The sequence below is a fragment of the Coffea eugenioides genome, chromosome 11 (assembly GCF_003713205.1).
Source record: "Coffea eugenioides isolate CCC68of chromosome 11, Ceug_1.0, whole genome shotgun sequence".
NCBI classification, from domain to species: Eukaryota; Viridiplantae; Streptophyta; class Magnoliopsida; order Gentianales; family Rubiaceae; genus Coffea; species Coffea eugenioides.
In genome coordinates, this window is record NC_040045.1 from 49,975,672 (window position 1) to 49,997,865 (window position 22,194).

The window sequence follows — 22,194 nt, forward strand, 5'->3', positions numbered from 1 at the left end:
AAGAACCCAAAAGGAAAAATGAACCAAAAGTGCCCAATTTTCCTTTTGAGCCCTCTGCATATCCCTCACAGACCCTCCGGAGTTCACCAAGCCAAGCTACGGAAAAGCTCAAAATCTTGATTTCTATTTAGTTTCGTATTGATAATAAACAAAAAAAAAAATCATCACAGCCTCAGATAAGTAGTCGGTTCTTAAATTCACGGTCTTTAACAAAGACAAAATACCAGAATGGAGGCTTTCACCTCACCATGCTTTTTACAAACTCTTACGGTATTGAAAAATTAAAAAATATATATATCTATGATTGTGAGAAAGAAAGCTGGGCTGCTAGAAGCCTGGAAGAGTTGGGCTTCTTTGGAGCTGCAACCGTCAGGCATCAAAGATGGAGAGAGCTCGCCGGTTTCACGATGGACTGGCGGAAGCAGAGCAAAAGAGAAGAGAGTGAGACTGGAATTGGAAGAGCTTGAAGGCAACGGGCTTCTCTGGCCACTGGCGAAGGAGGGAGGCAGAGCAAAAGAGAAAAGAGAGTGAGGGGAAAAAGGGATGTGTGGCGGTGGTGGGTATTAGGGTTGGAAATATTTGGGAATGAAAGAAGTAGAAATGTAGCATTGATATGAATAATTATGATAGATTGGTATATATTTTGTAAGTATTAATTAATTAAAATTGGTTCGGGTCAAATATGGGTTGAAATGGTATATTTCGTATTCGATCCGTAAATTAATTAGATAAAATGGGTCTGAATCCGGATACGGGTCGCGAATCTATACACTTTTTTGTACCAAGAAAGTGTTGGCGGGTCCGATTCGGCCGTTGACAGCCCTAGCCCAATAGAGCCTAATATGACTCATTGCTCATAGAAAGAAAGAAAGACAAATGGATTGGAGCAGGAATTGGACCTGATAAGCGTTGAAATCACTAGTCCGTTGCATGTTATGGGTCAGAACTCGGATCTCTATTTTTTCTTATGCTTAGCCTAGAAAATCTGTACTAAATTCTGTTTTTTTTTAAAATTAAAAAAAAGGGTGGGAGCACCTTTCAGTTTTTGGGCTGAAATCACAGCCCATATGCCAAATGCACGGTTTTAGAACTCATTTCTGTCAGCCACTGAATAGGAGGAAAGGCCACCAGCCTTTGGGCCTGGTGGTCACTGCCATGTACTTGGTGGCCTCTCACCAAATTGTCACTGTATGTAGCTGTTTTCAATGGTTTTCTCCAATGAAATTTCTATTCTCACTGCCTCCTCCTCCCCCTAGATTAAGATTGATTAGATTATAGAAATATTACCTTTGTGACAAAAAAAAAAAAAGAATAGGAGGAAAGGACTCTTACAAAAAAATAATAATAATAACAAGGATTCTTCTCTCTTTTGTACCCCAAAAAAAGCAAAGGAAAAAAATAATGCCACTGTTAATTGCGTTGTCCCACAGCTTGCGATTTTTGAACATATCACTCAAATCATATAGAAAAGGTAATGTCATTGTTAGCACATGCAATTAAATCTGAACCGAGAATTATGTTGCAATTTGTTTGAAGAATTATGCAGTTTCATGTCTCATATGAAGCCCTCAAGTTGTTTGTCCCAAAAAAAATATATATATATATATATATATATCTGACGAGACGCGGCAAGACAACAAGTGTCTTAGAAGGCCTATAGCTCAAGATACAGCCTACAGGAAGGAAGAATTGATGGCTACAGCCTACAGCTTCCCCATAATTGGAGGAGGCCCGTGAACTAACAACATTTGCACCGTGGACCAGAACTTGATGGGCTCACTCACAATCCATGTGAGCTCCTTCTCCGGACCCGCTAATAATATTAAAATCCTTTTCCGTTCCAAGAAACTGACCGGTATGCCATTACTGACCGCACCGTGTTGGTAGACCACGTGCTCCTCACCTCTCGCATGTATTTGGACCGTCCACCGCACGTGTTATTTATTTATTATTATCATATTTTTTGAATAAGTAACTGGTTTGAACCTCATCTAACCCTTGCGATTGTGACTAGGTGACACAACATATTATTATTAGGATTTAATTTTTTGTGCACTATTACTGTAGAATTCATTTCCTTTTTTTTAAAAAAAAATTTTAACACTGACTGAGTGTCGATGAATGCCACAAATATAAAAAGTAAATTCCAAATTCAATTGAAAATTATGTAGCTTGCATCTAATTTTGTTAGAGTAACGAAATTTTTACACTGATAAAACGCAATTTTGGCAAATGGAAGCGATGACTCGTCTCTTTTCTTTTTTCTTTTTTTTTCTCTATCCTGTATTTTATCACTGGAGTCGGTCAGCTGGGCAATAATTATCGCTGGTGAGGAAAGTTTTCCAAAGCATAATAGTTTTTTGTCGGTCTAAATGAGGAAGCTTCAGAGAATCTATAATAGTTCAAACCCAGCACAATACTGCTGTATACACTATACACCAACAGTGAGGCAGCCGAGGACCGAGGTCATCCAACGTGCAAATTGAGATTTCCTGTTCTCTTTTGGCTGCAGCAATGGAATGAAAGAACGAATATATTTTATTAAATCGCAAGTGAGAATTTTATAGCGGCACCGTTGTTGTGTTCTATGTCACGTAGATTCAGAATTGGGATTGGAACTGAAATTAGGTTACGTAGATTTTTTACTTTTTTTGGGTAATTAAATCCGGTGAAATTCCTATTTTCTAAAATAAAAGATAAATGTTTTTGGGCATAAATAATAGTAAAACATAAGGGTAGAGCGCTGTAACCCTCGGCTCATAATTTACCAAGTCTTCCCATCACGGAATTTATAAGGTCATTTAGATTGCATTGCTATCTCGCTGATGGATTTGTGACGCCACTTTTAGAGTCGAGATTCAAAGATGAATGACGCAACCGAAACTGAAAAACTCATGACGCTGTCACACCTTCATCTCATCATCCATCCTCTTTTTTCTCTCTCTCTCTCTCTTTTTTTTTTTTCGGGAAAGAAAGATCTGATCATCCATCCATCCACTGAAGCTGCGACCCTATCGCTTAAAACGATGACTGCCCGCCCCCTTTCTGTGCCAAAGGTGGATCACTTGGCTAGGCTAGCCTTATATAATTGACTAAAAAAGTTATACTTATATATATATATGTCCGCCAAAAAAGGAAAGAGGAGATGCCGCTTTGGCGGCTGCGGATAATGAATGGATTCGGAGCTTCAGCAATGGCTAATATATTTAATTGCACCATGTAATATATATATGTCATCAATTACAGCATGCAATTGCTATGACTTTCACATAAATAGACGATAGTTTTTAGCGTTTGAGTTCTGCAAGTTGCAAAACGGTAGAATAGAAGATCGCAGGTCGGGTGACTTTCGTGAGGCAGGAATCGTTAGGAGCACGCGAGTGGTGCTTTGGTTCTGCAAACTAATTTTAGCGGCTCAAAAACGAAAACGTCCCTCTCCAGTCTCGACAAATTTTTGGCGCAAGTTTGAGAGTCAAAAAACCTGACCACTTGAATAATAAATTCCTTTTCCAAAAAAAAAAGAAAAGAAATACAGAAATGGTCCGGTCGCGAGGCGTGATACGTGCGTAATAAAGTTGCAAAAGCGGGAATTGGCGCCATCAAAAAACGCGGGTCTCGCGCGCATAAAATATAGGGCAACTAGTTAGGGTGAATTCTTAGTTTATGATGGAAAAAAAAAAGAATTCTACAACGAGGGCGATTCTTGGAGTGTATTCTGCAAATAGGGGTCTTCGCATTCTGGAAATGCGAGCTCACTGAGCTCGCAAATGCGAGCTCGAATTGGAGCTCGCATTCCCGGAATGCGAGCTCACTGAGAGCCAAGACAAGGAGGAAATCATGCAAATATTGAAAATACTTCATGCAAGATGGTTCGGCAGCAGGCTCGCGGCACAGCCTTTATGGTGTCTGATGTAGTTTCCTTTCATCCGACTGCAACTAATGACTTGAACAGTCTAACACTTAGACTATAGTAATAAAAATTCTAAACATTTTCCATCTTTTAGCCGCAAAAATCCTTATGTTTAAGCACAAAACAAATTAGATGAAAGGATCATGCGAGCATCAAAGAACAGTTTTTTCTTCAACAACAATGCTTCTGCAAATTTCGATGCAGAAAAATCATGCAAAGCTTCAAACAAAACTAGTGAACCTATCACCCCAAATACCCCTTAACACTGAACACTTCAAATGAAACCAGGGTTATTGATTATAAACACAAATCTCAGCAGATCAGAACTTGCGGCCAAACAAAGACAACCAAACAGCAACTGAAGTAGATAAAGTTTCAAAGCCGCAAGTCTGAACTAGCAAACTAGGAGTTAAACATTAAATTAGAGCTCGCATTTGCGGAATGCGAGCTCAATAAGTAGAGCTCGCATTTCGCGAATGCGAGCTCTATTCTAACCTCGCATTCGTACTGAGCTCGCATTTCACGCATGCGAAGACCCCCCGGACGGAATTCATTACCAAAATCACCCCTTTTGTAGAATTTTTTTAAAATTCATCACAAAATTAGAAATTTCTCCAACTAGTTACCAGTTATCAGGGAGAGTGAGTGTGTTATCTCACTTGTCTAGTGACTGGTGAGTAAAAAGTAAGAACGTGCCAACATGTGATGGCTAACATCATTTTACGGACCAAAAGACGTGATCCCCCTGCATCCATCCCCCGCCCTGCCCAAAACACTTGCATTTCAGCGCTTCAACTTGCATTTCTAGTTGGGCTATCATTTATTGGCTTGTTATCAGGATTTTGTCTTTCTCATGCACCTTTTTTACCCCTCTCCTTTTGCACCCAAATAGAACATCTAGCCACTTGATCTTTAAGAATGACAACTATCTAGGTTCGACATTTTTCTAATGAATGGTCGTGAGTTTCGACCAAAACTTAACCCCAAAAAAATAATAATAATAATAATAGTGATAAATTATGAAATTCTTTGCCTTCATCATCTTAAAGAATCCAATCTTAATTTCCGTGGATTACAGTTAATTTACTTACAGAGTAGTAGTAGTAGTAGTAGTACAGTATATTTTACAGAATTGGCCGCGAAGTAGTCATGAAAAGCATGTATCACATCTGTCCCGGTATGGTGGGATGCAATCAGATGGCGGCTGAGCATATGCAAGGGGCGTATTATGCGCTTATTAAAGTGAAAAAAAAATGTTTTTTTTTTTTGTAGGCAGCTGATTCTGATTCTTGGGAAGGACTCAAAAAGTTTCTTAATTCCTTGCCTTCCGTGCCCATGATGAGCCATCACCGTCCACCGACGCCAAGGAATTCTGTCCCAACATGGTTCAGCTGAAGGCTCAAAGTGGCGTGAGAACAAAGGCCAATATGTTTAGCTAAAAGAGCCAACATCCCATACGAAAGAACAGGTCTCTAAACATGTGGTGGGTCCCGCTCGCCTCACATGATCCATGCTTTGAACCCATCATATGCAACTAGTCAATGAGCATTTCTGGTTAGTAGTACTCAACACTCCATTCCAATGCAGACTATCCAACCAAACTGCCTAAGTAAGCTGTATAGTCTGGTAACAATTTGGCAGCTTTTCTTTTCTTTTTCTTCCCTTCACCAGAAGAAGCGGATCAAGGGCTCGCTTTCTTCTGTTTCAGTCAGTTTCCTCGTGGTTTTTTTTCGTATTTAAGCAAAATCACGCGATGATGCTGTCTGTTGTTTTGTGCTTTTTCTTAATTAGCATGCACCGTACCGTTACCCCTTTTCCCTTTTTTGCTTTTTTCTTGGTGACCCGATTTTTCTGCACTCATAACGTGGCCGATAAATTCCATGTACTGGGTACTAGAATAGCAACCAAAACGATAAGAAGGTACCAGCAAATGACCGAACCTATGCTAGGCTAGCTGAAGAGAAGGTGAATAACTCAGTGATACATGGCCGAAGAGACCAAACCTAGTTGAAGGTGCCTATGATTCATTCTCGAATTATAAGGGATGAGCTCTCTAGAGAAATACTTGTTTTACGGGAATTACGTGTAACAATTCGATAATGAAAACAGGTTATCTGATCAACCATTATTCCTATATGGGACGAAGGAGATAAAGTTCCACGCTCTATCTCCTATCCCTTAAACCGTATAACAGGTAAATACCCTCGAACGTCGAATGTGCATCATCTATTGCCCGCTCCACTACTTGTCTCTTATAACAGAGTGACCTCAAGAATAACCCAAAAAACTGATTTGACCGTTGGAGTTAGAACTGCAAACGAACCAAACTGATCGCGATCGAGTCGAGCTGATCAAGTTCGAAAATACTAAATTCGTTAACTCGTGAACCGGCACGATCTCAATTATATATATAATTATTTTAATAGTGAAATTACATATATATTTCTAATATTTTATTATTTGTTAATAAAAATTATTATTTTATTCAATTTTTAAAAATAAAATAATTTTTTTTAAAAAGCTCAAGTTTGACTCGAATTTGAGTTGAGGTCAAGCTTGACATTTTGAGTTTGTTGAATTCGAACTCGAGTTCGAGTTTTTGTAAAATTATATTGAGACTCGACTCGACTCGATTAGATCGAAACTCGACTCGATTCGTCTCATTTGCACCCCTAATTAGAGTGACCTCCAGAAATTAAACCTGGCCCTCTGTTAGTTCATTAGTTCATGCTTGGAGGTTTCTTGTGAGTGCAGTCCATCTTGAGTCTGTTAGTTCATCCTGATCCTTGCAGGTTTCTTATGAGTGCAGTCCATCCTAAGTCTGTTAGTCCATCCTAAGTCAGTTCGCCCATACCTTTTTTGTGCTTCTACACTAGCTATCCTAATATCCATGAATTAAATTAGAAAAGAAATGTATTGCACCAATCTGTGACCTGAGTTGGAAGAAAATACGTAAATCAATTCAATCAAATCACTATATATGTTGTAGCATTTATTTGCATCAAATGGCCAACCAATCCTTCAATAAAATTTGGCGTAACAAGTATTTTCAGCCCAACTTAGGCATAATTATAAACACCTTTCAGGTGCTCTTTTGCCATTTAGACATTTAAGAAGTTCCTTGAATTCTAAGAGAGTAGGATTTTCACTATTAGACTCGAAGACATTCACCAGCTAGTTTGAACTTAACAAACACTCGTCCAGCTTAGCCATCAAGCACGCAACTAACGAAAGTCAGCTCCAGATTTATCAAATGTGAATGCAATTCCCAGCTGACCTTATTCAAGTGCTTCTCAAGGAAAGGCACTGGTTTAATGTGGAATTAATCAAATCTACAATGCGGCCTACTTACTTTATTCCGTTGGTATCAAAATTAGTTATGCCATCGTTGAATTGCCGATTTATTTCCATCTCACTGGTGGATACTATTCTCCGGCAATATCAAAAAGATACATAGTGCTTACAAAACGATCGGGAGGATATTGACAGCTGAACAGTTTAGGTAGGAATTTTTTTTTTTGAAGAAAATTTTGTATAAGCAAAGGAAAATTAATTAGGTGAGCAATGATATTTAGAGTCGGCGCCTCTCTAAATTTATGAAACGATTTGCAGGTGTCGGTTAGGAAGGAGATAGAGATGAAGGAAGGTGTTTTTTTTTTTCCAGGTGTCGGTTGGGAAGGTGAGAGATGAAGGAAGTTTGTTGCCGAGGCGCATACGAAATTAAGCACGTGCAAATTCTTCCAAAATTTAAACGATTTTAGTGGGAATACTGAACAATTCCATTCCTCAGTCTAATTGCTATTTTCAAGATAAGCAACCTATCCCATTCTCAGAATTAAAACAAAAACAAAAAACAAAAAGACAAAAATCATAAATATTGCCCAAATCAGCAGAGAGCTATGAAGAGGTGAATTCTGACCGGTTGGAGTGAACCGAGAGCTGGATGTGCTACAGCTGAAAAGGTCACAGCGATCTTGGTCACCTGCTTAGGTTACAAGAGGGGCTGAATCCCCCGGTATAACTCCGAAACTTAAGTCAGTTCGGGATTGGAAAAACAGTTTAATAGTAGAGGAAATCAGTGTATGGTGTTTTACCAGAAAAATGGTCATCCCCTTTTTCAGTAGAAGTGTTGAGTATTTATAGAGGATGGACAGGAAAGAGGGATTGCTGGCACGGATCCCTAAAGATTTGGCATGGGCAGTGCATCAAGTTGATTTTATGGGCTCCTGCGAAAAGGCGCGCCGGAACAATTGTCAGAGTCAGGCGGCGCATGTGTGTGTCAGGTGTCAGAGGTCATATCCCACCTCTCCGGCGGTCAGACTTTTAGACGTCACTTCGGCTTTATGACAGAAAATCTTAGCCGAGGTGGTATCGGGGCCGAAGTCACGACTCGAGGGGGATTGCCGAGGCGGTGGTTCCAGAAGTATCACAGGGTGAGGCCCCCGGACTATCCGAGCTGGAACGACCATCCTCAAGCTACAAAAAGTTTGCAACGCAAATTGAAGTGGTATAATGTAGAATATCTCATGTCATGTTCGCAATGCAAATTTTTTCAAAAAAAAAAAAATTTACATATTTTTCAATCACTATTTTATCTGACATATATCAAATCAGCATAATTAATGCATCTTTCTACAACAACTTCAAAAAAAAAAAACAATTTTCTACTAATACCTTTCACCTAAACTATACAAAAAACTGTTCTTCTTGTCAATTCATTCTTGGATAAACGTTTCATTGTACTTTTATAAACAAGAACAAGCCATCACACTCACCAGTCACCACTACGTAAGAAATAAAGAAATAATCTTCAGAAATCCTATAAATGAAAGCAAATCAGTAATTCACTACTGAATTAAATACATACAACACCCTATGGCGTGCGCATTTATGTCAAGGTCAATTTCTTCCTGCCTTCCTTCTCTCTGTTTACTTTTCACCCTTTTGTAAAAAATAATAAATAATTAAAAGCAACATAGTAGTGCTTCAGTTGTACTTAAATTTGTGAGCCAACCTGGACGACTAATCGTGTTTAGCTAGCTAGCAGTCGTCAAACTTCAACTTTCTTTTTGTTTCTTGCTGGCCCCGTTTTCTCCGGTGAGCTGTGAACGCAGAACCTTTGAGGTTAGGGAGAGGTCAAATACCAAATTCAAATCATCTGGACATGGTTACGGAACTTTAACCAAGAGCAGCGTAAGGGCCAGACGTCAAGTTAACTAACGGAATGGTCAAATCATTTTCTTTCACTCAAAAAAAATCAAGTAGTAGTAATCTTTTTAAGAAAGGGCGGAAAAACAAATGGAGTGATAGACCAATGATATTGTAGTGATTGGCAAGTGGCGGGTGCCAAAATCAAGTTGTGGTACCCATCTACCTGACGAAGACTGGTAAAAACTCGAAACCTTTTCTGCGCTGTTTAGACCCGATCAGCCGCCATTCATCTGCCCCTCTCCTCAACATGCCATGCTCCACCACGAGTAAATCGTGACGACATCGCTTATGTCTTTACTTACTTATTTGTTATATTTTGACTCCCCAGTTAGTCCCTCGCCTTCAATCAAATCAATATTCCACCTTCGGAATATTCTTCTCTTCTAAACCTACTAATTCGTTACAAAACAATTTCTCTCCCTTTTTAATCCTTAAACAAGTTTAAGTTCACTAATACCGGACGAAAACAAGGATGCAAGAGCATAATCGTCGTGATCATTGCCAAAATGTTCTTACTTAACTCTCTTATCTCTTTTCAATTGGCGAATTGTAAAGTTTTATTGAGTCTGAATTGGAGGAAAGTAATTTGAATTAAAAAATTACCTCAAAAAAAAAAATAGCACAATTGAAGCCGGAATTGACGTATGCTATAGCACATGATCCGTGCTGCATTAATCATAACAAAAATGAAGCGATGATAGACTAATAATTTGGTTAGCTATGTTAATGGCAGGTTAACCGGTCATTGGGAATGAGGCTAAACCGTCACAATCGAACCGGTGTGGGCTATGGTTAAATGAGAACGATCCCAGTGATTTCTTTCCCTTTGCCCATCTCAACCACGTTTCTCAAATTTCAGCAGAGCTGGGGCCGGCGGTACGCTGCTTCTGCTTATTTTGTGGAGAGAAATATCCTCGACTATCACGTGCATTTTATATATAATCCATCAACTAACGAGTCTTGCAAGAAAAATAAAAGAGCTCATGCGTCACCAAATATGTCAAAATTAATTCAACCACCACTTCAACTGTGTTGTACTAGTGGGATATTCCTTCCTATATATACGAGTCCCCTGTTTAAGGCTGCTTGTTGCATCCTCTTCACTTCTCTGTTTTCCCTCCTACTTCCGCATCCCAAACTACAAACGCAAATTCTAACGACTAAGCTAAAACTTTTCAGCTTGAATTCAACCTCGCATCTGACGCTCCAAAATGGAGTGGGTTCGCGGAGATATTCTTGGTCATGGGAGCTTTGGTACTGTGAGTTTAGCAAAACCCGGAAGCAGCCGGAGCAGCTGTCATAACATTCCCGAACTGATGGCCGTGAAGTCCTGCGGAGTTTCATCCTCTGCTTCATTGCTGAACGAGAAGGAAGTTCTCGACGGATTCAAGGATTGCCCTGAGATAATCCAGTGCTATGGGGATGGTCACAGTTTTGAAAATGGCGAAAAATTGTATAATGTGTTCTTGGAGTATGCTTCTGGAGGGACTCTAGCAGATAAGCTTAACAATTCATGTGATCATCGGTTGCCGGAAGATGAAGTCCGGCGATATACAAGGGGTATACTAAGAGGGCTAAGACGTGTTCACGAGAATGGTTTTGTTCATTGCGATATTAAGCTTCAAAATATTCTTTTAGGCCAAGACGGGGCAGTAAAGATTGGTGATTTTGGGCTAGCGAAGAAAGATGCAGCGGAAAAGGTGGGGTGTGAATTGAGGGGTACACCTCTGTATATGTCGCCGGAGATGGTAGCGGGAGGTGATCAGTCGTCGCCGGCGGACATATGGGCACTTGGCTGTTTGGTGGCAGAGATGTTTACCGGAGTTCCGGCTTGGAGGTGCTCAGACGTTGCGGCGCTATTGATGAGAATTGGGGTTGGTGATGAGGTGCCTGAGATTCCCGGGAAATTATCGGAGGAGGGAAAAGATTTTGTTGGAAAGTGCTTCGTGAAGGACCCGAAGGAGAGATGGACGGCTGAGATGCTTTTGGATCATCCGTTTGTATGTGATCATGATGATCCGGGTACTGTTACATTCAAAGAAGTTCCTTCAACCTCTCCTAGAAGCGCGTTCGATTTCCCCGATTGGGTGTCGCAACAGTCGTCGCTCACATTCTCAATTACCTCCTTATCCGCGCCGGAATCTCAGTCTTGGGTCGACGGCCCAGAGTTGAATACATTTGACGGGTCATGGTCCAATTCGCCGGCGAAGCGGCTCCAGGGACTAGTTAATGACCACCAACTTGAGTGGTTCGGTTCTGATGATTGGACCGTCAGGTGATGCAAATATTCTGACCGAAGCCAGATTCAGAGTCCTGAAGATTTTTTTTTTTTTTTGGAGCTCTTTTTTTTGGGTAAATCTTATTTTTGGCCATTTCTAACTTTCTTGGGTTAGTTTTTTTCCAGTTATCTTGATGTACATAAAATTGGTAGAAAGGTTCATGTACAGCAGGCAAGTTGCCTGGAGCCATGACCTCATTTAACGGTTGTGATTGGAGAGTCAGTCGTCTGAGTGTACAGTGATTAAAACTCGAAATCATTTATAAAATTTCTTTATTTATTTGAATCAATATTCTTGCGGCTACAAACTTCTCTTTTCTTGTTGCGGCTACAAACGTCTGAGTTGCAGTTGTGTCTGGACTCTGGATTTATTGGGCTAAAGTGATTGATATTTTGCCCAGAATCTGCGTAGCTTCGCAATCACTCTGCCTCCCTCTCTCGCAAGTTGCAACTTTTATTAATCCTGGCCACTAGCCAGACGCAGACCCCAACAAATGATATGCTCTTACATAATGGCTCGTGCTAGGTTAAAATAGTTACTTCTTGCTATTAATTGCATCGGCAAATTGAGATGTCTTTTGTTCTTCCCCCGTTGATGGTGGGAAACACTACTAGGTTGGTTCCTAAACTTCATCAAACCAACCTTTTTTTGGTCAAGCACTCCATCAGACTAACAGCACTAAAAAGTTTGGTGCCAGCAAAAATGGCTTCCGCTTACATCCACAAGGGCAGTGTGTTGCGTGTTATTCTACACTGTATGATTGGGGTTAAAGATATTCGCATCAATTGCTGATAGGAATAGTTGAAATTACAAGCTTAATCACTTGGAGTTGTAGGTGAATGTATTATTGGAGCCCACCGCGTGTCAAGGTTCAACTACTAAATCATGCAGGGTAGGACATCAAAAAACAACAGGGGAAAAGTGATGATATATATATATATATAGGACTGTCAATGGAGTCGAGGATCGATCTAATCTTAATTTCAACCCAATCGACACTACAATTAATTAACCGGTTGAGCTAGCGTCGTATATGGATTTGACTGGGTATGAGCTCAAAAATAGGGTCAATATTAAAATGGGTTGAACGTGAACAACACTAAATTTAACCATCTTTCAATATGTTTAATAGAAAAAAAAAATTTATGCAAATGTTTACTCATTGTTTAAAAATTTACTACTATTTAAGAAATGTGTACAAGTAATTATAATAAATCTTGTTCTTAATATATTGAGCTTTGATTTTATTTAATTAATGTTTTGTATTTTATGAAAAAAGAAAATTTCTAAATAGGAAATTGTTGAACTTAGGCCAGCCCCTTTACAAGGGCCAGTCTTGGGCTGTAAACTTTGAAACACAAATGGATTAAACCCAACATTTTTAAAAAAATTTTAACTGGCCCGGAGCTTGGACATTGCAGAACCCGATCCATTACATCCATTTGACAGGCCTAGACATATAGTATAATTCTAGGATGGTCATTCAAAATGATATACGGTCATTGCCAAGGAAAATATGAAAGTGGAAAGTTTTTAAATTATAATAGGTCTATCGATAAACATTACCGCTCATATAGTTATTTACCATTGTGGTGGTGTTTACTTTATTTATGCAAATCGACATTGACAATTGCTGAGTGGCAGAATGATTTTTATCGAAATTAGATCAACTGCCGTGGATTTACTATATGCGCAACAAGTACCATTCACGCGTACGTTGCACAATTACTAATTAGCCTTGGACAGTTGTTTAACTTAAGGGCATATTCTGGCCCGTTTATAACAAGTTAAAGCAGATCATGCTAAAATTAAAAAGAAAATGTTGTAGAAAAACAGGCACCACTGGATTGCTCATTAATCTTTCCAATACACTAATAGATGAATGACAACTATGTAAAATTTGAATTTCAAATTCAATTTTTACATACGTGTTATGAATTCAATCGTGATAGTGTATGTACTGTCATTGTATATGGGATTTACTTGTACTTTTAAAACCTGCGACACTGTCAAATAGTTACTTTTAACTTTTCATCATCAGTCGAGAACAAGCTTTTTTTGTCATCCTCCAATCTGTCTCTTCATTGTCATTTTGCATCTATTATTATTATTATTCATAGCTTTGTTATTCAGTCTTTTGCCACGAAAACTCCGTAAGCGAGAGGAGAAAGAGATCATAGTCCCATATACACCACAACCACAACCGAAAGAAAAAATGCAAGTTATCGAAATGCACCCAAGTCGATTAACCAAAGAAAAGGAGAAGACAAGACAGCTTCGAGCGTAACGGCAGAATGAAAATCAACAAATTAACGACACTTCATAAAGCCCATAATTCATCAGAAACCTCAGCTTCAGAAGAAGTGCTCAGCTCTTGATTTCCAGCATCAAAGTAATTCATGGATGCATGCATCAAAGTTTTTGTGGAAATTCGCTTTGTTTGGTTCCGTATACGCCAAACCCCTCCTCGTCACTTTATTGGTAAGTGCACGAGGTTTTTAAGGAAATAGCAACCCCCATTTTCTTAGGGTCCATAACCATTGAACACTGGATCCTTCTGCTGAATTTTGGCTTCACCAATTTGCCCAATACATAAGCTCTTGCACGAACGGTAAAATTCAAGTTGAGTGGCACCGGCGACGTGGGTTTCCCATCTTTACTGCTCAAATCCGCACCCCCTCCATACAGCGGAATGTTACTTCCTTGTAACATTGCTGTTACGGTTCTCTGACTCCTCCTTGACTGATAAAATTTCTTTATCTGCACCACCCATATAAATAAAATTGAACAATTTCGTTTCTAACTTACACGCAATACAAGAACTGAAGATAGATAAACCGCCAAAAAAAAAAAAAAAAACTTACTGTTCCGGTGCCCACAGCGAGTTGCGAAAAAGAGAGATCTAGAGGTGTAGATGTTACGTGCACCCCAAAGAATGTACCCTTGTTGCGGAAAATTAGCTTTAGTGTAGAATTCGTGGTCACCATCTCGGTGGCTACTCCGGAGCCATCTGAGCCAGCTTGAACTATAAATTGATCGAATGAAATACTCTGAAGATCCAGTTTGAAAACAAAAAAAGAAAACTCTGAAGATCCAATAAATTAAATCGTTTATAACAACAACAACAGTAATAAAATGATACTGAACAAGAAAAAGAAAAAAACTCCTTGTATATCGAAATACTTATAGGTTGCACAATTTTCAAAAATATATATATTATTTAAGAGTATAAATAGATGTAGTCGGACATCATGATCATACGAGTTAAAGCATCTAAATATGATTGGCCAGCTCATGTACATTTAGCTGACTCAACGTAAATGGCAGTTGTCCCATCAAAATTCACTAACTCGTTCAGTATTCTTATATTAGTCGAAACTTGTGGAAGAAGACGACGAAAAGAAAAAGACGAGAAGAGGATAAGATTAGATGCTTCAAGTTACTGAGATTAAATTCTGACCTTCATTGTAACGATTGGCTTCTGATTTCGGCTGGCACCCCATAAGATCAAAGAAAAAAAGGTAAACAGCACAAAGAATCCGACGACGAAAGCAAGAACGTAGCAGCGGCGAGGGATGCCCCTACGTCCACCTTCTTCATCAAGAAGTCCCTCCTCTTCAATGGCATCAAACTCTTTCCACTGCTTCTCTTCCCCCTTGAGGCGATGATGGTGTCTCCTTGGCCCATTACTCGACTTCTGCGAGCCGGGTTTCAGCGAACCAGAGAACCTAGTGGAGGAGGAGTCACGAGAATGGCGGCCCGGCGAGCCAACTGGGCTGAGGGCGGCCGGCGTGGAATGGAAAGAATTGGTAGTCTTCTCCCCGTCATGGGAGTCCCGTGATGGGCTCTGAACATAGTAGACCGGCCGGTTTGGGGACGATGTCGCGAGGCTCGTCACCTCTGAATCTGTTTTAGCATGCATTGACACGGTTGGTTTTGTGATCGGTACTTTTAGCTGAGGAAAAAAGTTCTAGGTTTTGTTTCAATTGCTCTTCGGTTTATCTTCAGAATTTAGAGAATCAAGGACCGGGAACAAGAAGGAAAGAACAGAGAACAGATCTCACCGCCCTCTCACAAGCCACAGCTCACTCATTCCCCATGTCTAGAAAGTCCAACACCACGTTATGTTTTGTTTGTTTATTGCCATATTTTAACCCTTGCGTGTAAGGACAATTAATTGGGGTGCTAGGGCTACAGAGGGTATCGAACCCACAAGAAAACAAAATGCCAGTTGTAATTTTGTATTCTATACGGTCGTCGGTAGGTCGCTACTGCCACTCTCAGTTTTTTTAATTTCTTCTCAGGAATTTCTTTGATAGAAAAGGACCAGTTTGTTTTGCCCTGAACAAGATTGAACATTGTACAACTCCCCCAAACAGAAAAGTGAAGGATCTATCTTCAAAACTGAAAATTTCGCCCCTAGATGACTTCTTTCGCTTGCCCTACCTTTTGAGGCTATCTGGTTACCGAGTCAATTCAGTAGATTGAGTGATGTTAATCAATCATCTTACCAAGAAACAGGCTGTATTACTGTAGATCAAGAAAGACGAGATGCCAATACACGACTCGAGTAGAGACTTTGGGAGGCATGACGTTTCAACGGAGTCTTTATCAAAGGTAAATGATGTGGTTTCATATTAGACAGCGAACTAAACTTCAGACACGGTACTTGGACAGACGATCCGGAGAACTAATTAATAAAATCTCAGTGGACAATTCTTTTTGACCGAAAAAGACATCAATAATTATAAATATTTTTGGTGTTCCAACTGCTCTTCGCATGCTCCCCTCTGCAAATTTTTTTTTTAGATAAGAGATTATTTGAAATATTATTTAGAATAATTACTGCATCACTTTTTTATGATGTGATATACATGAGATAAAAGGATCATTGAAAATATAAAAAAAATGTGTTAAAAATTGCGTTTGTGATGCAAGCAAATAATTTTTTGACTATCCAAATATACTAAAAAGTTTGGATGGATTCAATTTCTGCTATCACTATGAGTTAGAGCATGCATTGGGAATCATAATTATAAGGCTCTTACATCGACAATAAAATTCAAACACACGACTTTTAATAAAAAAAAAAATAGTCCAAAGTGATTCTCAAAAATAGTTATTTGACTTGCATCCATCCTATGTAATTTGTTTGGTTTGTCTTGCGGCGGAAAGTTTTCGAGTCCCATATAACAAAGGAACACGCTGCTGCTTACACTCTGTTCTTTCTTTTCTTCTTTTACCTCTCGTTTTAGAAATTGCCTTGGCCCTTTCGAAGGATGAGCTCATGATCCCAAGTCTCTTCCAGAGTTCAATGATCGGAAGTACTAATAGTTTAGGACAGGCAACCGATCAATTAAAGTAAGATTAATCTGGATGTACTACTTATTCTTTGCCCAAGCAAAAATGGAGCATAAAAACATAAAAGAGAAAAAAGAAGCGTCTTCACTCTTTACTTATTTTAGCTGACTAGTTGGAAAGTGTATTATAGTGCTGTCTTTGTGTCGTCATTGCTACCATTCGAGCAAGCTACATGTTAAGTATTTTTTTTTTTCAAAACATTGAAAGAATTTCTTCATTTCATTAATAGTAAGAACTCTTTACAATAACGAGCAAAGGCTCCTTGAGCTGCATAACTTGTGTTCTTCAAATACGCTGAGGAGTGATCCATTCCTCGTCCAAAAGAATGTCTAAAATATTGGAGTTAATTCGCTCACTAATATCATTTTTATTTTTCATGACTAAGCAAAAAGAACATATTTGAAACAACCTCTTTAAGCTCTGTATATCCTCAATTACAGTTGCCATCTCACCGTCCAAAGTCGCTGAGATTTTATTTGGCTCAAGATCCTGAACTTGAATCTTTTTTTTTTTTTTTTGTCAAACTTCAGCTGTATTATATAAACCTGAACTTGAATCTTGAGTCTACTAAACTGTTGTTTATAACGCGGCATTTCGCGTGCCACGTAAATGCATACGGCATAAATTTCCTGTTTTCCAGAAGAAAGACTAGTTTACGGTCCATTTGTAAATGCTACTTTGTTGTATGGTCAGTTCTCAATTATATTTTTGGGCAAGAAGCGAACTAGTCAAAATCCACGAAAAATATTCACCAGATCTCTATTTGGGATTAGGTGGTAACTAATCCCAATTAGTACAATATTTGGTACGCAGTATTTAAAAAAAATAATCATAAATAGAGAGAGTCGTCAAAACATAGACTCCGTAACGAGGGACCCCTTCCTTCTCCCAATCTAACAACTAAAGCTTGCCAGAAATGCAGGCATGCAAAATCTTCAATCTCCAAAACTTTTTCTTCCGTAGAATAAAATTTCCATAAACCCGTACAATAGTTCCTCGTTACAGCATATTCATTGTTTGAATCTTTTTTGGTCTCTGCAGGGTCTCTTCTCCAAGCTTCTATTCATCGCCCTCTGTCTCCTCCTCCCCCTCGCTTCATGTCTCAAGGTCCATATGCATTTTCTGTTCTTTCCTTTCCTGTATCATCAAATATAACAAGTACTTACGAAGTGCCCCACACTTTTAACATCTCAAATGTTTGTTTTCCGTTTCTTGGACTGATTTTTCTCCGGAATCTGTGAATGTAACAGATTGGCGAAACATGTTCGAACTCATCGTCTTCAAGCAATACCTGCGATGCCGGATTAATTTGTGGGTCCTGTCCTGTTAACGGAAACACTCGACCGAGATGTACCCGCATTCAACCGCTGAATCCCACTTCCAAGGTACAATTACTTGTCTATCTATCCACGTAACCTGAATGCTTGAATGGATTTTTCAATTTTGCCTGGTTCTTTATTCATAGTACATGTATGTTGACTGTTGCTTATTGGGCTGAACGGAAATAGGTGAAAGGTTTGCCGTTCAATCGGTATTCATGGCTGACGACCCACAATTCATATGCTTTGTCCGGGTCCAAGTCGGCAACAGGCTCTGTTATTTTGGCGCCCACCAATCAGGAAGATACCGTCACCAATCAGCTTCAGGTAAGCAAGATTATACCACCTTATTACTCTGCGCTTCGCCTGAGAAATCTGGTTTAGACCCGCCGGAGCATCTTGACTTTATTAACAGCTTTTCAAATAGAGGTGGGCTGGACTTTTTTTCCTTTATTCTTTTTTTTTTTTTCAACAAGAAGATTTTTTTTTTTGAAGATAGTTACTTTAAAGTTTGGCTGGTGTGGCAGCTAAACGTTGACGTACTGAACAGGTTTGTCACCCGTACCTGATGTTGTATCTTTGTCCTGAAATCATTTTAAACAAAAAGGAAGTTGCTTGATGAATTATAGTACTTGTTTTAGCTAGCTTCTCGCACTTTGAAGGAACAGGTGTTGGGGCCTTGGGGGTTTTCTTTGCAATAATTGCCATTCCTCTTTGCTTGGATCTAAAATAAGCATCCCCATCTCACCTAACCCACCTGAATGCTGTCCACATGCAATTGTGCTGTGGTTAGGTGATTAGACTTTTCCCAAATCAACCATTATGTTGATCATATAGCTAATTATGATCCGATTTCCTTGCCGTCAAATTCTTCTGAGTTTCCTATATTTATTCATCCAGTGATAGGTTAGAGACTAATAAGGACTACTTGGGACATGTTTTCTGTATTGATTTTTTGCACATGCCGGTAATAATCTATAGCTGGTGAAGTGTCCAACTAGTGCCCCGTTTACAACTTCAACAGAGACTTTTTTCGCCTCAATTCACAAGCTTTTCTCCAAGTACTGTGCCTGCCATTATTTAAGGTCTTTTGAAACTCCTTCATATCGATGTCTTTCCTTCAATCTCCCTTTTCCTAGTTAAGTCAAATAACGGAAGTTTCACACTTTTCAAGTAGTTGTCCAAACTATGCTAATAATTTGTGATTTGAACCAACAATTTTGCCAGTGAAGTTTTTGGTTCAAAGTTGATCAATTCTTGAGGGGACAAGCAAATGCATATTCTGAGAAATATCCGTTTTTGCAGAATGGAGTTCGAGGTCTTATGCTTGACATGTATGACTTCAACAATGACATCTGGTTGTGTCACTCGTTTGGTGGAAAATGCTACAATTTTACTGCATTTGTAAGTGCGCTTGTGCTTTTCAAGTGCATTGCTATATCGTCCAGTAATGCTTCATACGTATTTCAATTGTTCTAATAGCAGGTCTTGTTTGACGAATGTTTTTTTTACCCTGCCAGCAACCTGCCATCAATGTGCTGAAGGAAATTCAAGTGTTTCTTGAAGAAAATCCAACTGAAATTGTTACCATCTTCATTGAGGACTATGTACAGTCTCCACAGGGTTTGACAAAGGTTTTCAATGCATCTGGCCTCAGCAAATACTGGTTCCCAGTTTCTCGAATGCCTAAAGGTGGTCAAGACTGGCCTACAGTAGATGATATGGTCCAGCAGAATCAGCGTCTTGTGGTTTTTACATCCATTTCATCTAAAGAAGCTACCGAGGGGATCGCTTATGAGTGGAAATATGTGGTTGAGAACCAATGTGAGTCTTTACATTCACACTCATTTTGATCATTTTTGAGATGCCTCAGAAGACAAAAATCTTGATTCAAAAATGAAAAGAAGCTTATGCCTTTTGGCAATGCAAACATTCTAGTACTATCTTAGCCATGTAACTAGGCTGTGCAATTTTCTTCTCCTCGAGAAAATTGAAAATTGATTCCTTGGCTCTTTGCATCCCTAATTTGGGTCCTCAAGATGTTTGCTTTCTTCCCTTTGACCAGTTTGAAAAGTTGTTTAGTATGCTATTTTGAATCAACCTTTCTATATTCCTCCATGAATGATAGAGACTGACTGTGCTAGGATTGATGATCACTTGCATACTATGGCTAAACTGCAGATGGTGATGGTGGGATGATAAATGGATCCTGTCCTAGTCGTTCAGAATCATCTCCTATGGACACAAAAACAATCTCACTGGTTCTTGAGAATTTCTTTCCCACTAATCCGAATACTAATATAGCAGAAGCTTGTGCGAACAATTCTGCTCCATTGGTTAGTATGACACGAACCTGTTACAAAGCAGCTGGAAATAGATGGCCGAATTTCATCGCTGTTGATTTTTACCAGGTAGCAATCAAATTTATATGCTTCACATGCTATTTTCTCTTTCCTAAAGATGATAACGTATAGTTAGACGATTTTATTGATCAAAAGGACTCTGGGGGTTTTGCTTGAATCATTTGCTTGTTGGTACAGAGGAGTGATGGTGGAGGTGCCCCAGAAGCCGTTGATGAAGCAAACGGCCATTTGACCTGTGGTTGTGACAGTATTGCATATTGCAAGGTTCGTTTGAGTGTTGCAGTTAATCAAATTCTTGACTAAGTCTCCAACCCCCAAAATTGTTCCCATTTACTCAAGTTCTCCAGTTCCTCCGGCCCAAGTTTCTTTGAACCCCTTGCATTTTCTGGAAAATTAAGAAAGAATTTTTTCTCGGTCATATGGAATATAGGAGGGTTAGCCAGTCATTATGATAATAAGAGTATCATTTAGACGAGAAGTATCGTGCATTGATCTTAAATTACATTCGAAAGAGTGCATTTTTTGTAAATTATCAAGGGATGATGCCCATAAACAAAAAATCATATTGAACCATCAGCTATGGCTGTCACAATGACCGATTTTATCACCTGAGTATTAATTTTGATCCCTTTCTCTCACGAGTTTCTTCTGATGATACGGAATGAAACTATTATTGTCGTTTTCCCTTGCATGTAGTCAAGTTAGTAGAAAGGATATCTCCTAGCCATCAAATTTTAATGTGATGGCCATTTGATTGCGATGGCTTAGTTGCTAACTGGATTTCAAACATGAGCAGGCAAATGCAACGTTTCGCACCTGTGACGTGCCAGTACTCTCTCCTCCGCCACCGGCACAGTTGACGTCCACCAGCACAGGTCCATCAGAAAGTCCAGGCAACAACTCTCATATAAGTCGTCAAGTCCACCTCCTTTGGTTGATTGGGCAAATGATCACTGTAATTCTCTTGCTGAGGCTATAAGATGGGAATCTCAGCGTTCAGACGCGCGCGAGGAATTCATCACAAGAGAGTACTGTTGTACAAGGAAGAAACTAACGGCAATTTTTTGATAGATTTTGTGGTTCATGAGTAAATGATTTGTATCGTGATCTCGACTTGTATTTGTATTCATTCATGAATGGATATGAATTGCCCGTATTCTTTTTTACTTGCTTGGCATTGCTCTCCATTGGGCAATTCGACTTCCCTCGCTCCTGGATGCTCTAATTGTTACTTTATACATTTCATTCTTTGCAGTTTCTACTTTCTACCATGTTGAGACGACAAACTTTTCTTTAAATAAAAAGATATTTATTGCACTCTGGCATAGTGCTAATGACAAACCACAGGAACTTATTATTATCAGGGATCTCCATCGAAGCAGACGCCCCCGTAACACAGGAATGAATGAGGAATCAGGATCAATTAGTTCAGGAGCATAATAATCCCTTTTAAGTCAGGAATCTCTTTTTGACTTCAATAGGTGAAGGCTGGTCTCAAGTTTTGCATATTAAGGCTTTTGATGTTGTTCTTCTCTAAAACACCTTCACAGGCTTTTTCCCGTTTCTAAAGAGTAGCAGTAACCCAAAGCTTTCCCCCTGTTGCATTTTGCTAGTTGTATGATCAGATCAAACGCCTTGGTTGGTTTTCTTTGGAATTTACCATTTTTAAGTTGTGAATTTTGGACAACGAAACGACTCCGTGTAGTTTCCAATTTACAAATTGTCATCTCAATCTTTCTTTAATGAGAACG

The 22,194-nt window shown here is 39.2% G+C and overlaps 3 protein-coding genes across 3 annotated transcripts; 2 read left to right on the forward strand and 1 right to left on the reverse strand.

Annotated features, from left to right (window-relative positions):
* Positions 1-10,225: 10,225 nt before the first annotated feature.
* LOC113753956 (mitogen-activated protein kinase kinase kinase 17) lies at positions 10,226-11,464 on the forward strand. The gene has a single exon (XM_027298236.1). The coding sequence runs from the start codon at positions 10,333-10,335 to the stop codon at positions 11,398-11,400; it is 1,068 nt and encodes a 355-aa protein (XP_027154037.1). The 5' UTR covers positions 10,226-10,332; the 3' UTR covers positions 11,401-11,464.
* Positions 11,465-13,622: 2,158 nt separating this feature from the next.
* LOC113753957 lies at positions 13,623-15,608 on the reverse strand. The gene is made up of 3 exons (XM_027298237.1): positions 14,861-15,608; positions 14,265-14,450; positions 13,623-14,160 (listed from the first exon to the last, which is right to left on the reverse strand). The coding sequence occupies exons 1-3, from the start codon at positions 15,320-15,322 to the stop codon at positions 13,876-13,878; spliced, it is 933 nt and encodes a 310-aa protein (XP_027154038.1). The 5' UTR covers positions 15,323-15,608; the 3' UTR covers positions 13,623-13,875.
* Positions 15,609-17,616: 2,008 nt separating this feature from the next.
* On the forward strand, positions 17,617-21,702 carry LOC113753955 (PI-PLC X domain-containing protein At5g67130). The gene is made up of 9 exons (XM_027298235.1): positions 17,617-17,683; positions 17,803-17,868; positions 18,012-18,146; positions 18,270-18,407; positions 19,386-19,484; positions 19,601-19,904; positions 20,262-20,491; positions 20,621-20,707; positions 21,240-21,702. Exons 1-9 carry the CDS (start codon positions 17,678-17,680, stop codon positions 21,420-21,422), a joined length of 1,248 nt encoding a protein of 415 aa, XP_027154036.1. The 5' UTR covers positions 17,617-17,677; the 3' UTR covers positions 21,423-21,702.
* The last annotated feature ends 492 nt before the right edge of the window (positions 21,703-22,194 follow it).